General features: G+C 41.8%; 1 protein-coding gene across 1 annotated transcript in view; it reads left to right on the top strand.

The window, feature by feature from the left end:
* Window positions 1-3,788: 3,788 nt before the first annotated feature.
* SCGN (secretagogin, EF-hand calcium binding protein) overlaps window positions 3,789-17,407 on the top strand; it is a 37,406-nt gene continuing 23,787 nt past the window's right edge. The window contains exons 1-6 of the mRNA XM_060164255.1: window positions 3,789-3,870; window positions 4,801-4,871; window positions 8,932-9,024; window positions 12,649-12,738; window positions 16,636-16,692; window positions 17,002-17,079. Of these exons, the coding sequence (XP_060020238.1) occupies window positions 3,789-3,870; window positions 4,801-4,871; window positions 8,932-9,024; window positions 12,649-12,738; window positions 16,636-16,692; window positions 17,002-17,079 (471 nt within the window). The remainder of the gene's footprint in view (window positions 3,871-4,800; window positions 4,872-8,931; window positions 9,025-12,648; window positions 12,739-16,635; window positions 16,693-17,001; window positions 17,080-17,407) is intronic.

Raw genomic sequence — 17,407 nt, 5'->3', positions numbered from 1 at the left:
ATTCTCACATTTCTCACATATGTATATGTATAACTGATTCACTTTGTTATAAAGCAGAAACTAACACACCATTGTAAAGCAATTATACTCCAATAAAGATGTTTAAAACAAACAAACAAAACCCAAATGGGACCTAATGAAACTTCAAAGCTTTTGCTCAGCAAAGGAAACCATAAACAAGATGAAAAGACAACCCTGAGAATGTGAGAAAATATTTGCAAATGAACCAACGGACAAAGGATTAATCTCCAAAATATACAAACAGCTCATGCAGCTCAATATCAAAAAAACAAACGACCCAATCCAAAAATGGGCAGAAGACCTAAATTGACATTTCTTCAAAGAAGGCACACAGATGGCCAAGAAGCACATGAAAAGCTGCTCAACATCACTAATTATTAGAGAAATGCAAATCAAAACTACAATGAGGTATCACCTCACACCAGTTAGAATGGGCATCATTAGAAAATCTATAAACAACAAATGCTGGAGAGGGTGTAGAGAAAAGGGAACCTTCTTGCACCGTTGGTGGGAATGTAAATTGATACAGCCACTATGGGGAACAGTATGGAGGTTCCTTAAAAAACTAAAAATAGAATTACCATATGACCCAGCATATACTGAGAGAAAACTGTAATTCAAAAAGACACATGCACCCCAATGTTCATTGCAGTACTATTTACAATAGCCAGGTCATGGAAGCAACCTAAATGCCCATCAACAGACAACTGGATAAAGAAGATGTGGTACATATATACAATGGAATATATTACTCAGCTATAAAAAAGAACGAAAGTGGGTCATTTGTTGAGACGTGGGTGGATCTAGAGACTGTCATACAGAGTGAAGTAAGTCATAAAGAGAAAAACAAATATCGTATATTAACACATATATGTGGAACCTAGAAAAATGATACAGATGAACCAGTTTGCAGGGCAGAAATTGAGACACAGATGTAGAGAACAAACGTATGGACACCAAGGGGGGAAAGTTCCGGCGGGGGGGATGGTGATGGGATGAACTGGGAGATTGGGATTGACATGTATATACTGATGTGTATAAAATGGATGACTAATAAGAAACTGCTGTATAAAAGCATAAAATTTAAAAAAACAAAAGGAAGGGAGTCATTGAAGGGAAATTACAACTCCCCAGAGAGCTCCACATGCCAGGCTCCTGGAAATTGGTCCAAGTTCCATTTGCTCTGGAGTTCTGAGAAGAACAGCAGTCCTTGTAGCTGTACTTCTTTCCTTGTTCTTTAGATTTCACCTTTACAACTTTTAAAAACTATGTTTGCATTATATGCTTTTGTAGAAAGTTTTAAAATAGAAGATTTACAGATAACGAAATTAAGTCACCCATTATTCTCCCTCTTCCCCATTCCAGAGATAATCATTTATATTATTAGTGTATATTCTTCCATTGTTTTCCTATGTGTAGAAACATGTATTTTATTTTAAAGATTTGGGTCATGCAATACATGCATTTTTGTAACTTGCTTTTTAATCTTAACCTTATGTTCTGAGCATTTTTTGTGTGTCATCAGGCTTGAAAATCAAGATTCCTGTGTATGCAGCAAAGACTATCATAGTGACTTAACATCATTTAACCATCCACTACATTAGACGTTGATTATTACTGCTGACGTTTGCCTTGTGTTTTCTTTTTTCCCACTGTTTATCAGAAAACAGTCACCAACCTTGTGAGTTCATATTTATCAGTCTTCCTGACTGATGTTTGACATTATATCCAATAGTTTCCCAGGACCACATGTGATATGTGGATATATGGATACTGAGTGCCTTATCTTCTCCTCCTACTTTGTTCTCCAATTTTTGTACCCAACATTTTCCCCAAGAGTGAAGATATTGTTTTTCTTCCTTCAACCTAAGCCACATTCCTCAAAAATCCTGAAGTTTATATCACCATCTTCCAAATGTGTATGTAGGGAAGATTCATCATTTTAGTAGCTAACCTACACTGAATGTTTACTGTGTTTTCTGTGCTTAGAGGTTTGTAAGAATTTTTTTCATTTAAACTTTATGATAGTAATACAAGTCAAATACTACTATTATCTTCCTCTACAGGTAAGGAAAGTGAGGCTTCTTTTGAGTAACTCGACTAATGTCACAGCTAGTAAGAGGCAAAGCTGGCCCTAAACCCAGACCTGTTTGCTTCTACATAATTTATTATTATTATTACCTAAAGTCCTTTTTTATTCAAATTTTCTTAGTTTTTGCCTAATGTCCTTTTTCTGCTCTAGGATACCACCAGGATACAATGTTTCAATGTTTCATTTAATCATGTCTTCTTGGATGTCTCTTGGCTGTGACAGTTTCTCAGACTTTGCTTTTTTTCTCTAAACTTTTTTTTTTTTTTTTTTTTTTACAATATAGTCACCTCTTATCCTCTACAAGACCACAACAATTACAATTTATTGTGCACTGTTGAGAGTGGCTTTGGTCCTCACAGCAACTCTCCAAAGCTATTATAATCCTCATTCTACAGTTGAGAAAACCGAGACTTAGAGATGAGAACTAATGATGGAGGTCACGAAGCTAGTAAGTGATGGAGCTGGGATCCTAACCCGGGACTGTCTGACCATTAGTGTCATGTTCTTTTAAATACTCTAATTTAGGTGGCTTATGTACATGTGCTTTTAAAAAATAATATTAAATATTAATAGCAGAGTTAGAGTGCCATAAAGATCGATATTTGGTCCAACTCTCCTATTGCCCAAGCTCCTTCTACAGATTCCCCTACAAAAGGTTCTAAGCACATGGTCAGAAGCCATCAGTATCACTCAGCTTACTATTTCACAAAACATCCAGTCAAGTTGTGAACAATTCTGATCACGAGAGCTCTGTGTTCTTCCAAATGGTTTTTCCTCTGGTCTTAGTGTGGTTCTCAGGAGCCAAACACAACCATCTAAACTTCTACTAAGAACTCTGCAGTCGGCCACCATGTCTCCCCCTAGACAATCCTTTCCTGGAAGAGCGTGGCACAGTATGAACTTCCCTCAGCATCTTAATAGCCTGATTTAGACCACAGAATCTGTGGTCTGCAGAATCTCTATTTAGATGCAAGTCCTTATAGTGCATTATAGCTCTGCAACGTGCATGCCCTCTACAATCAGAGCTCAGTAATCGCCCTGCTGACTCCTTGCTTACTGGTAACCTCTTTCTCACCCCAGCGCTATCACCCCTCTCCTCCTCACCCCCACCCTCCCCACACACGACATTTCTAAATCATCAGGCCAAAGGATCCTAACATTGACACCCTTCCAACCCTCTAAATGGGGGAGCTGTCTCTAGAAAACCCCTTGAGACACACGTTTGGAAGGTGAGTGAAACATAAGGGGGATACTTTCTCTGAGTTTGACAAACAGGTTAAAGGGCAAGGAGAGTGAACCATGACCGCCCGGAGACAGATCCTTTCTCCCCCACTTCCCCACAGCGCTGAGACAGACAAGAGCTCCCCGCTGGCTGTGCCCAGCACAGACAGCGCACGCGGGGCGGGTCAGGGACGACGTGCCTGAGCAGGGCGGATTCCCAGCAGCTGGTTTCCCCGAGAGTCCGCGGTGGGGCCTTGGGGACGGCACAGCGACGCTAAGGCGCCAGCAGCTGCCTCGCCAGCTGCCCCCGTGCCCGCCCCTCAGACTGGTGCTCAAAGGAAATCAGAGGGCGAAAGAAGCCGGCAAGAGTGTCAGAAGATACCGTAAAGGAGTCCTTATCAAAGTTCTCTAGGTGTTTCTTGCCGGCCGGTGCCTGCGCTTCGTTGTCAATACCATGGACAGCACCCGCGAACCGACTCAGGGGCGCTCGGACGCCGCTGGCTTCTGGCAGGTCTGGCGGCGCTTTGACTCAGAGGGTGAGTAAAGCCACCTGTACAGCCTTGCTGAACGGACCTAGAGCTTCCTCTTCCCCATACGTCTTTCCCTGCAGAAAGTTGTCTTCCAGCGCTGTTAATGCAATATACCTAACGCAGTATACCTAACAGACGTCTGGTATACTGGAGCTGCACTTCTTGGTACCTCGTGAACGTTCAGGGTGGGAGGAGGGACCTGAAATTACACCCCGGCCCCCACCCCCCAACGTGTGTGTGTGTGTGTGTGTGTGTGTGTGTGTGTGTGTGTGTGTGTAGTGATATACCGTATATATAATGACAAATATTTTATATATTAGAGGCTTGTGGGCTGACACTCGGGTATCTGAAGTCAGCCCTCTATGACATTTTTACTCAAATGCTCATTTTTACTCAATGACTTTGTTGTGTAACCCCCAGTCTCTCAAAGAGAGGGTGAATTTTATCAGCTTTCAAAAAGACACTACCCTCACTCCCCAAAAAACTACTTGAAAAGAACTACTTACATTTGCTTTGTCTTCATTAAAAAAGAAACATAAAGGAAATATCTAAAGTGTGCGTTTTAACCTTGCAAACTACGATTCAATACTTACATCTCTTAAATTTTTCCAAGACTGCAAAATCCTTGGGTTAGAGTTTATTCTAAAACTCATGTTTATTTGTGGATTAAAATTCATGTATAAATAGCTTTCCTTTCCCCACTATTTGTACAAACCACAGCACAAAGCACTGACTCTCAAATGTGTATTTGCTATTCACATCCATGTCATCTAGAGGTAGATACTAGCACTTCATTAGAGTTACAATAGATAGTGTCCATGGGGATTTTATAAATTTGAGATTAAAAACAAATTTAGATGTTAAGTGTTAAATACTAAATGTCACACGTTATTCTGTGTAAGTGACTACTATTTATGGATACCTTCTTGCATTTAGAAAAAGGTTACATAGAAGAGAAGGAGCTGGATGCTTTCTTTTACCACATGTTGCCGAAATTTTGTACTGATGTAAGTACTTGTGCCACTAAGCATTAATTTATGTTCTCTTAGTGAATTCTAAAAAGCATCCAAGTCTTATGTTGATTTGTACCTATTAATCGCATCTGATCTCTTTTCTTCCTTGCATGTAATTTGTCTTCCTCTCCTAGCAGCACAGAGGGATTTAGGTAGGTTTTATGAGGTTCAGCTGTAGCATTTGACATGCTGGTCACTGACTTTTAGTGTGACATCTGTCATCCACGCAGAGATTTTAACTGTAGATTCAAACAACCCTGTTTTGAACGTCTCCTTGGTTATGTCTCTGCTAATGGATTTAAACCTAGAGATAAGGTAGCTCACTTTGCTCAGAAAGGTGGAAAAGATGTTAAGAGCTTTTGAGGCTCTGGGTGTTTAGTGCCTTTAATATTACTTGGATAGCAAACCACAAACAAACCATTCAAAAGCATTTTTCATTTTGTTAGAAAGGTTACAAATTTCTTAGGAAATGGCAAACCAGAAAATAATAAACATTCCCAGAGCCCAAGTATAAATGTAAACCAATCCATCCAGTGTCCATATCCCTCCCTGACGGTAAACCTGGCCTTGAGAGATGCAGATTACCTTTTGATGAGTCCTGTACCAAAGCAGAGGAAAAATGCACACAGAGACGCACCAGCCTGGGGCTGGGATAACCTGGTAAAGACTCCATCAGGGGATACATGGGAAGAGGAGTAGCTCTGGAGACAATAGTGTTTAAAACGAATTGTGGCGACAGCTTATCCTCAGCCATAGTTGTTTACATGGAAGAATACTGGAGTGCATCACACTTACACGTAGGAGCCCAGTGAGGAGAACAAGCAGCTTGGGGACGCTGTTTCTGGAGGAAGGGCAGTCAGCTCAGAATAAGAGAGGCTGCCATCTGCCTCTAACAGCCACACACAGAACTCGTTGTCACCCTCCCTCGCCCGCAGCCCGTCTGCCTCTCGTTTTCTCTCTCTCTTCTGATCTCTTTCTCTTATGTTTCTACCCATTTCTGTTTCTCATTCTGTGTTTCATGGCTCTCCTCTCCCATCATCTTTTTTTTTCCCATCATCCCTTGACTTTCTCTGTGACTTCTCTGTCTCTCTCTCAGCTCTGTTTCTCATGTCTCTCCATCTGTCTTTGTCCCTCTCCTGTCTCTGTTTCTCCTGCTTTCTATCTTCAGTCTGTTTCTCAAGCTCTCTCATTGTCACTCCTCTCTTTTCTTCTCTCTTTCCTATCTCTCTTTGCCCTTCATTTCTTTTATCAATTTCTCTCCTCTCATTTTCTCTTTCCTTCCCTTCTCTCTCTGTCTCTCTGTTTCTCTGCTTTGCTGCCACTTACTACTGTGAATGCAAAGGCTCATGTCATTCCAGAACCCATGGGTCTGACGCCATTTTGTCAAACATGACAGGAGTATTTGAGGAAAACAAAAAGACGGAGGCAAAACCATTCAAAGTCTTGCAATAAACTGGATGGTCAGAAACTAAACCCCAGAGACTTGGAACTTCACACCTTTTCAGAAAGCTCCTTGCTTTAGTGATTTAAAGGAGGAGAAAAGTTGCTGTCACTATTGAAACTGAAAGTGTCTGATTTTCAGTCATGGGATGAGGGGTAGGGCTACTCAAACACTGGGGTCTGCTCTAGACTGAGGACACTGCGAGCTGCCTTCTTCTGGGGCTTGGGCTGACTTCAAAGGCATCGTTCCCATTAGTGAGGGAGAAGGTGGATGCCATCTCCCGTAGCTTGCCTGATCTTATCATCACCCCTCCCTCAGATCTGGCCCATGGCCTCACCTTCTCACACATGGACAGGCATGGTCCTCGGAGGAAAGGAAACAACAAATGACTCACCAGTCTGCTGTGCAACTGTGTTCAGTGCAGGCATTCCTGAGTCCAGAGGCGAAGGGGTTGGAAAGCTGCAGAGTCCTTAGGCCAGTGCCTAAGAATTACCTGTGTTTGTTAACATGCAAAGCCCCAGGTCCCACCTCTTAGGTATTTCAGTACATTTGGGGGTCTGTCTGGGGTCTTGCATTTTAAAAGCACCCTGAGTCACACTGCATCTTCTTTCACTCTGTTCCCTCCAGGAACAGTGATTACCTGTCAGACAGGGGACTGTAATATAATTAGGCCAGTCCTGCTGAGTTGTGGCTGTAGCCCCAGGTACCTCTCCTCAGCACTTGGCAAAGGAGACAGGTTTTGGAACCAGGGGATAAGCTGTTTAAACTGTTAATCAGAAATGCTGTCATCTGCCATTGTTTCCTTTCAAAATGCTGAGGCATTACCCCAGGGAACATAGTTACAGGGACCTTCACTGGGCGTTCCATGATACCGGGACAAGTATGATTAAGGAAACTGTTCCTAATTCTGGACTTTTTTTCCTGCTGAGAAATGAATAGGCCCTAAGTATGTCCTTAACAAGAGGACATGTCCCTCTCAGCGGAGGGATAATCACCACTTGTGACACCTACTTTTAATCAGTGATGCCCCACTGAGTACAGAAGCAGCAGCGGGGGGCCTCCATGACCAGGCAGCCCCTCACTCTGGTGTTTAAGTGTGACAAGCAGTTCATCAGAGGCCTGAATAGCTCTACTTTCCTCCCCTGATTAGCGAGTCACAGAGACCTTGGGGGAAGGAATTTGAAGATTTCTAACAGCAAGCTGCCTGCTAGTCAGTCTTGGAGAGCAGCCGGCCTGCTTGTAATTACCTGGTCCTCACAGCCTCTGAGGGGACTGACCTAATGGAACCATCGGCTGCTCTTGCTGCTTCTGTTACTCACCCCCCTCTTATCTCCACCTTTTGTCTTTTCAAATACTCAGAACTGGCCTCTGAACCAGGTCCAGATCTAGCCAGTCTGTTGCATAGCATTGCTTTCTGGGGCTGTGCATGCATTCTTCACGTACAGATTGTAGCACATCCTGGGCCTGTTTCAATGCTTCAGAGATGATAAATACTCTGCTGGGGCCTAGAGTCTCAGACAAGGTGAGCAGGGTTGGTGCTGATGGGAAATTACAACAGAGGGAGCCCTAGACTCTTTTGCTTTAGGTCCAAGGGATAATCATGGACTTTGGAGTTAGAGGTCTGAGAGGACGGAAGTCAAGTTTCTGGGCCTTCAAACTAAAGGTCGAAGGCCAAGCTGAAATTCAAAGTGAAGACCCACTTTCTTGCGTGATTTCCATTGTCATTTTCCTGTATGATGCACATACACACTCATACAAGCCACACAATCTACGGCGCCAAGACTACAGAGGCTAATTTCTCGGTACTTAGTGGAGTGTCAAATGAGGAGACCTGGTTGGCAGGGATAGTGTAGTAGTATTAGGGAGAATAAATTTAGTATACCTGATCTAGTCTGAAGTCTAGGAATACGGCACTGTTTGGGAGTATCTGTGCCTCTCAGCCCCTACATCAAAATTCATTCTCCATTGTTGATTATACCTGTCACCTTTCTTTGTAATAACCCTGCCGCCCACTGATGAAGAACAATTTAATGTGTGGAAAAGGTTGTACAAGGAAGGGATATGTGACGTCTTCAGTAGTTCAATGATTATTTCTTTGGTTTCCTCTTTAATTATTTTCCCCTAATTATTCTTTTCCTTGGCGAGACCAAGATTAAAAGAATAAACTCTAGCAAACTGGGGACCCAGAAGAGCTGGACTTTCCAATTAGAAAAGAATAAAAAAAACCTCTGAGTTCTTGGGAAGAAAGTTTATATGTTCATTACAATCTTTTGTCACAACCAAATATAGAATGATGTTCAAATTCATTCTATCAACAGTCTAGTCTCTAAGCTTCTCTTCATTCATATTTTAGGAGCTCACTAGCTACAAGTCTTACCTAGTTAGGATTCTGATTAGTGGTTATTTGTTTAAGAAATCTCCATCTCTGTCTCTCTCTGTCTCTCTCACTCTCTCTGGTGTGCAACTTGGTGGGATCACTTTCAGTGGCTAAGTAACTTACTTTCCAGGTTAGACTAACATAATTATCAGGCTATATACTCTGAATATTTGATATCCTAACTACATTTTTGGAATCTCAGTGGCTTTAATGTGGTTCTGTCTGGCCCACTATAGGATGCACTCATGGAAGAAAATGTGCAGAAGATGAAACAACAATTTACGTCTGCCCACAATGTCTCTAAAGACGGTCGCATACAGATGAAAGAGGTACCTTTTATGACTGTAACTTTCTTGACTGTACCTTCTTGGGCTATAATTTTCTCTGAAGGATAATGAAAGTTTTACATTTGATTGGAAAATTAGAACCCTCTGCAAGGCAGCTGGGTTACATAACATTTCTGAAGTACTCACTTTTCCTTTTTCATCAGCATAATAACAAAGAGTATATGATGCTTCCATCATTTTATTTAGGTCAATCAATGTTTGTACTTATTTTATAATTGAAGAATTGATATGCTGGAGGCTGGAGGCTTTTCAGTTGCTTGATCTAATATTTGTCTCCTTCCACAGTGTCCTGTTCAAATTCAACCTTGACATAAGGGAAAACGTACTGACAATAAATGAGTTTAAAGTTCAGTATCAGTTCCCACTGGAGATTGGAAAGATCAGTCCGTGAACATCATTAAAAACAAAACAGAAAGCAGCCGTCTCTACTTCAACTCAAGCCACACTTACTAAGTACCTACTAAAGCGAGGAACTGTGTTAGACATGCAGCGCCAGGCACAGTCTATCTTTAACCTGATCATTTTTCCTTCCAGTTACAAAAAGGTTTCCAGTTTAGAAAGGATTTCCACACATATTAAGTTACTTTATCCCCACAGTAGCTATAGAAGATGGACATGGAACATTAGCTCTATTTTACTGATGAGGAAGCTAAGTTACTTTCCTAGCATCGTATGGACAGTAAGTGGCACTGGATTAAGTTGTAACCCACTTATAGGTATGAATCTATACAGGTTTATTCTATAGAGTTATAAATCCATACATAAAAATGAGCTGCTAGGGACTTCCCTGGTGGCGCAGTGGTTGAGCGTCCGCCTGCCGATGCAGGGGACGCGGGTTCGTGCCCCGGTCCGGGAGGATCCCACATGCCACGGAGCGGCTGGGCCCGTGAGCCGTGGCCGCTGAGCCTGCGCGTCCGGAGCCTGTGCTCTGCAACGGGAGAGGCCACAGCAGTGAGGGGCACACGTACCGCAAAAAAAAAAAAAAAAAAAAAAAAGAGCTGCTATGAAAGTAAGATATTTATTTCATCGACAAAACTGCCTGCTGGACATATGACCTGAAACCTGAAGAGCTAGTCTCTTAGTGCTGTCATACTTACTCATTATTGTTGGTGAAAATAGTAATTTTTCTTCAAAAAGTTATGAACAAGGCAAGATTATGTCTTCTTATAAAAAATAGACATGTTCACACCAGGAGGCTGCCTTTTCAGAAAACTACTAAGCTAAACTCCAGATTTATGAGTGTAGCTACTTCCAAAGTTTTCACTAAAAGGCAAAAATTATTTATATAACCAATAATTACATTATAATTGATGTAAACGTATCAGTGTATTGATTAATGGAAAAGTAATCGTACGCATCAAGGTAGAATAACCAAAGTATTCATAATTACATGTTCACAGTTACATTCTCTAGCCCATAGAACGGAGCATAGCGTATAGTGGCACTCAATAAATATTTGTTAACTTAATAATAAATGAATGAAACATGGTAAATAATGAAAAACTATGACATTATCTTACCAATTACTGGTAGATCTTCCTGAAGCAATTGGGAACTTGGCAAAAACTTTGGCATCCGTGCCAACCATTCTGTCATGGAGTCCTGCCAATGAGCATAACTGAGGTTGTCTGTAGAGAAGCTGATGGTATAGGACTGCTTTGGTCCCCTGAAAACCTCATGAGTCTGTGAGTGTAAAGAGTAGCAAGGTCTCTCCTACTGTCTCCTGCTATACCACTGGCCATTTCTCTTACTCCAATTACAGGTACTTGTGACATAAAATCAGCTCACCTGCACACATTTGAGCTATTTTAGCACAAAACAAAACAGGAAAGGAGTCGCATCTAAGAGCCAAAGTGAAGCTTGGGGATGATCTGTGTCCAGGGCTCCTCTGTGCCACTCTGGTCAAACTGAAGACGGAGTGCGTTCTAGAGACTTAGGGCTGGTGAATTACATTTTAATTTGCTTTCTCAGCCTGTGCCACCCCATGCGAAAACACACTTAGTCCTGAAGAGCAGCTCGCAGCTCACCTTGTGTGGTGGGTAGGAAAAACACAAAGTCGACAGGTGAAATATGAAACCTTGGCCAAGTGATTTCATCTCTCTGAGCCTCAAGTTCATCGTCTTCATCCACAGAGCAGTTACCACAGACTAACTTTTTAATGGGTACCAGGGACTGTGCTAAACAGTTTATAAATAGTGCCTCACCTGACTTTTAGTCTTCACATAAGCACCAGGATATAAATATTATTATCTCCATTTTACAAATGAGGAAATTGAGGCACAGAGGTATCAATTAAATTGTCCAAGATCAAATAATAGGTGAATACGGAGAAGGAAGGATCCACACTAAAGCCAACCACGTACTGCTTTGTGCTGCCTCCCATTCGTATTAAAATGCCAATACTCATATTTACCTGAAGGATTGGTGTGAGAATTTAATGAGATGATAGATGAAAAGGACATTGCCAGTGCCTGCCATGTAGTAGGTATTCAATCTACAACAGCTGTTATTAACACGATGTGCCCTTGAGCTGACCTACATCCAACTAGAGAATATGAATGGGAGTGTGGGCTAATCATTCCTACAACCTAGCAAAAGCTTTTGCTCTGGACTTCCTCTGTAGCACTGAACAAGATGCTGGGAGAACTACGGTTATAGAAGAAATGGCCGTTGTTTATGGGGGACAATTCAGAAAGGAGACAGTATACACTGAAATACCATAGGTTTGGCAAAGAACCCAGCCAAACGTGCCTATGAGCCGAAACAAGTATTACCATCACATAGGGGAAGACATGTTACCTTTGTTCATGGGAGCAAGGGAAGTCAGTCAGTAGAACTGGTGCTCATATAGACGGCTGGATGGTTAAATTTACCACAAGTGAACCAACTTTGAAAGTATCATATAGATGCTAATAATATAAAAGAATATAAACCACAGCCAACTCAAGAATCAAGCCAGACAGCCATCATTCCTGATTTTCTGTACGGCACCAAAGTGATCTGTATACACAGCACCTCACCAGCACAGCACAGGGGTTAAAAGTGTGGGCTTAGTTGAGGTCCTGACTCCACCACTTACTAACTACATAATGATGGCAAGCTCCTTATCTCTGTGAAGCCCAGTTTCCTTAACTAATAAATAGTAATAATGATGTGTTATGCACCCTATAGGTTGTTCGGATTAAATGAGTTAGCATATATAAGTATTTAGAACAATTCATGGCACATATAAAAATTACTGGGTATTTTTATTTTCTACTGTAATTACAGAGTTGTTAATATAAAATTGGAGCCTCTCAGAATAAGGTCTGGAACATTTTAAGCACTAACACATTTATTATTAAATAATAATAAAGATGATTATTATTATTTTGGATTGTAAGCTCATGGAAGACAGCTACTCATAGTGTTTCATACCTAGAAGGGTGCAATACTTCCTGAAAGAATCAATGAATCCAAAATGACAATCAAGGGCACGAAACTACGTGTCGGGCTCTCCATCCTGAGAGATCCAAGCCCTTTTGCCCTCTAATATGTTCCTTGATGCCTTTTACCCATGGAGCACCGGCCAGTGTCACCAGCTGCTATTTCCCCCTTTTCCTTTAGCTTGCCTGCATGTTCTTGTCCGAGGATGAAAACTTTCTTCTGCTCTTTCGCCGGGAAACCCCCTTGGACAGCAGTGTGGAGTTTATGCAGGTAAGCGTTTGGTTGTGTCTCTATGGAGGGTGAGGCCAGGATTCCAGCCACCTGCTGTGGCTGCCACCACTCGTGCCCACTCCCCAAGGGAGAGCTGTCCACAGAAGACAAGACCATGCAAAGAAGCCCTTGTGTCGAGCCTGGACTTTGGCCCCAAGCCCCAATGTGCTCTCTCAGTGTGCTGACCCGGGCTGCCCCTGAGCTGACACACTCCTTAGCCTGGGCTAGAGGAAGGCTTAGACGAGGGGCCCGGCAGGTACCTGAGGCATGTAATGGGAGGGTAGGGAGGGGGCCGTGGAGCCTGGAGAGCACATGCCCATCAAGAGCCCAGAGTCCTGTGAGCTCCAGCCAACTGCTGCCTTCTGAGAATGAAGCCTAGGCATCTAGACTCTATGGGAAACTACTTTTTTTTTTTTTTTGCGGTACGCAGGCCTCTCACTGCTGTGGCCTCTCCTGTTGCGGAGCACAGGCTCCGGACGCGCAGGCTCAGGGGCCATGGCTCACGGGCCCAGCCGCTCCGCGGCACGTGGGATCTTCCCGGACCGGGGCACGAACCCGTGTCCCCTGCATCGGCAGGCGGACTCTCAACCACTGCGCCACCAGGGAAGCCCGAAACTACTTATTTTTAAATGTTGGCGACTGATTCTAGTTTTGAAGGCACAGTATGGTCAAAATACAACTGATTAGAGGGCTGATCCAGCCAGCAGGCATCTCTTTGCAATCGCTGCGCCAGCATAAAACCAAAAGGCAGAATCGATGGCTCCTCTTATCTCCTCTTTCAGCCTCTAGGTGTTACTGTCTGTGGGTGAAAAAAGACCAGGGAAGGCAGAGCAGGGTGTCTTCAAGGCCAGAGCGGCAGATTCAAGACAGCTCCTGCACCCAGGGCCCCATTCCTGAAAGACTTACCAGGTCCCCACTTGGGAGATAATAACTTGGCACCCTTGTGCACTACTGTATTTATCTTCTGACCAAGTGGAAGTTATGAGAAATGGAGCAAGCACTTGCATAGACAATTCACAGAAGAAATATGCATAGACAATTGATATATAACAGTAACCAAAGAAATGCAAATTAGAAACAACTAACTCTTCCAAAGTGGTAAAGACTTGAAGAGGATCAACAAAAAGACACAGCACTGGCAAGCAAGCACTGAGACTGTTGCTCTTGCTATCCTATTCATACAATTCATTAGTTCCACAAATACTTAATGTGCCCCTGCAGTATGCCAGCAACTGTTCTACGCCCTGGAGATTCATGAGAGAAAAACCCCATTGTGGAACTTCATGCATCACTGAAAGTCAAGTTTTCAAAGACTATCTAATGACAAGAAGGAAGTGCATTATGGTGTTAAGAAACAAAATTGTATATGCGTTATGATCTTAACTTTGCTTAAAGAATTATTTACCCTAACACCCATGTAAATAAGACAACGGGTAAATACACACTAGATAAATATTGGGTTTTTTAGGGGTAAGATTTTGGATAATATTTATGTTCCCTGTACTTCTGTATTTTCCAATCGTGTCGAATCATTATTCTATTATTTACAGATTATTTTAAATGACATTTTCAAAATAATTTTAGTTGTGTTTAAGAATGCTCACAGAAAATTTTAAATGAAAATAATAGACTATCCAAGTGTGCAGGCCATATGACTTCCCCTTCATTTTGTCACATATATAATAGAAACACAATGAAAAGGAAACACATAGAAATGACAAGTGACTTATCTTGGGGTAGGAATATCAGAAGACTGTAGTGTTTTTTATTTCAGTAATTTCGTACAATAAATATGACTTGCTTTTATAATCAGAGAAAGTATTAAAATATTATGCCTGTGTAGGCTTGAATAATCTTGAGAAATGGGAAAAAGAAAAGTTCCATATGCCATTTCCATCTTTTTTTTTTTAAAAAAACTTTCTCCATTTTTCCTCCCTCCCTTCTAGTTTGTCAATTTCTTCTGTCAAGAAGTGCTTTCTCTTTCTCTACCCAATTAAAAAAAATATTTTGGATGCTTGAATTCTTTTTCTAAATTAAATTTGTTATAACCTATGTACTCTCCTATATTTAAGAAATCCTACCTTAATGTCTTTATATTCCCCCTGAACTACAGGACCTTAAGACACTTTAACTATCAGCTCACTTGCCATTATTGTCCAGAATATTAGTTCTATCTTGTTTTCTTTAATCCCACAAATTTTATGCTAACAAGATGTTTGCATTTGCCCACATGTTTCCCATTGTGTTTGTACATCATTCCTTCTTCATCTTAGATTTTCCTCCTTTGTGTTCCTCCTTCCTGGAGTATATCCTTTACCAAGAGTCTGTTGGTAATAAACTCTGTTTTTGTTTGCCTGGAAACCTTTTTGCTTTCATTCTTTAAAGACAGGCATATATAGTAGTCACATAAAGATCTTTGGCCCACCAATAGCTCAGTTGCAGTAAAACTGTAAGATAAGTTAGATGGAAAATGTTTGGAGAACAGCATTAAAAAGCAGGTTAAAATGTTTTTGTTATTTGAAATTTTCATTCTTCTTCTGGTATAGTCATACCATTAAAGTTAGGATATAAATCACATTTAACCAGGTGATTTTCTAAGCCTGGTTAGATTCAGGCAGAAACGTTGGTGACAGGGACTGAAAGGGGCAATGTTTCTGAACACTTCTCACTAAGTATCAGCATCTCCTACTATCCCTGCAGGATATTCAGGCAGGACCCTAGTTGTGATCTAGAATTAAGGTCCCTGCAGTTGATGACTCAGGAAACCCATTCCACATCAATGAAACATTTGTCAATTAAAAAAAACACTTAATCCTACTTTTTCATTCTGTATAGGAGTTAGGAAAACTTGTTAACTTGTGAGGCTTGGATATGGAAAAATCAGAGGTGGTCAAAATCACACCATTTACTAAAGAAAGCAGTTCAATGTTTCCTGAAAAATATTCAGCTGTTCTGTCTTCCAGTTTAAGTAACTCTATCTTCAGCTGGCTGAATGCTGTTTTTTGTGGGGTTTTTTGGCCACACTGCACAGCATGTGGGATCTTAGTTCCCCGAGCAGATATCGAACCCGAGCCACCTGCATTGGAAGCACAGAGTCTTAACCACTGGACTGCCAGGGAAATCCCATGAATGCTGTTCTTAAACCAATGAAAGGGTTGGCTTGCTACTGGGAATTATCAGAGATGTTTTATTCCCTTTACCTGGAGCCAAGACCACAAAGGCAAGATTCCTTAGGGGCCCTTTCTGCCGTGCAATTTATTTTGGGGAAGTTCACCTTTGCATTAAGGTTATTGCTGTTCGGGGTTTTAGTCTTATGGAGGTGCCTCAGTTTGACTTCTCACCTTGGGTGGCCCCAGGATTTGTCTCCTGTCTACCTTGTGCAGTGCAGTTTTCTGATAAAGCTACAGGCTAAGTTATCAGCGATCAGTAGATGTACCTAGGATAGACTTTGGTTTCTGTTTTGTGTTTTCCTATCATGTCAGACCTCTTAGATGTCCCCTCACTTTCTTGCCAGCTGAGCTATGTATGTAAAGAGTTGTTTTTTAGAGTACTCTGCATTTTTAGGAATTTAGTACAAAGAAGATTGCTTGGTTTGCCATATTGCCTCCCACTGAAGGCCATCCCTTGATATCTTTCCATTTTGAACTTTCCATAGCTCCCTTTCAGTGAGTGCACTGTGGTCCTCCTAAGTGGCTCTAAGCAAATGCAGTGAGTCATTTCTAGTGAGTTCTGCCCAAACAATAGCTGTCACCAAAGAAAGCCTAAAATTCTCCATGCAGAGTCTTAGTTGCACCCAGTTAAGTACTATTATCAGATGCTGAACCATAGTAGACAGCAGCATAAGTTGACCCCAAATTATTTGAGGGTAAATGGAGTAATGGCTTTTGTGTATTTCAGATTTGGCGCCAATATGATGCTGACAGCAGTGGCTTTATATCAGCCGCTGAGCTTTGTGTAAGTGTTGCCAGGAGCTGTGTCTGGGTGAAGGGCGGGTTTGCTCATCGCTGGGAATTTGATATATATGTATCATGAGATTGATTTCTGTGTTTCCAAGAAACATGGATATGAATTTGTTACTTAAAAAAACGGATTCATGTTTAGAAGGTTTAGAAACTGTATGTTGGATTTATGGCTTGCTAAATGCATTTCAGTTCCTTCCTAAAACAAACGGATCACAATTCTTAAAATACAGACAGCCTCTTGAGACTTCTAGATTTTTATTTGCTCACTAGATCAAATGCAGCTCTTTTCTTGATGTCACAGAACTCCCTCCGAGACCTCTTCCGCCACCACAAAAAGGCCATTTCTGAGGCTAAGCTGGAAGAATATGCTGGTACCATGGCGGGTAACCGAGCAATGCGATCTCCATGAGGACCGCTTCTCCGCTGCCTCCTCAGGGCCCAGAAACATTGTCTGGTACAGTGGATGATTCTACTCATTTAGCAAGTTGATTTAGAGCAATTGGGAATCAGATAGATGGGAGCTGTGTGTCCCACCTCTGCCATCTTTAGCCATGGCCTTGAGAAACAGTCCAGGCTCTCAACTTTATTTACTTCATCTGAAAAATGGAGATTAATAGTATCTAGTTTCTGCGAGGGCAAGTGAGTGGATGCACATGCAGCACTTTGCAGAGCATCAGGGGAATAATAAATGTTCAGTACATGTTAGC

This window comes from Lagenorhynchus albirostris, chromosome 10 (assembly GCF_949774975.1).
Source record: "Lagenorhynchus albirostris chromosome 10, mLagAlb1.1, whole genome shotgun sequence".
Lineage (NCBI taxonomy): Eukaryota > Metazoa > Chordata > Mammalia > Artiodactyla > Delphinidae > Lagenorhynchus > Lagenorhynchus albirostris.
The sequence above is the reverse complement of the archived record's forward strand: the minus strand, read 5'-3'. Positions and strand labels throughout refer to the sequence as shown.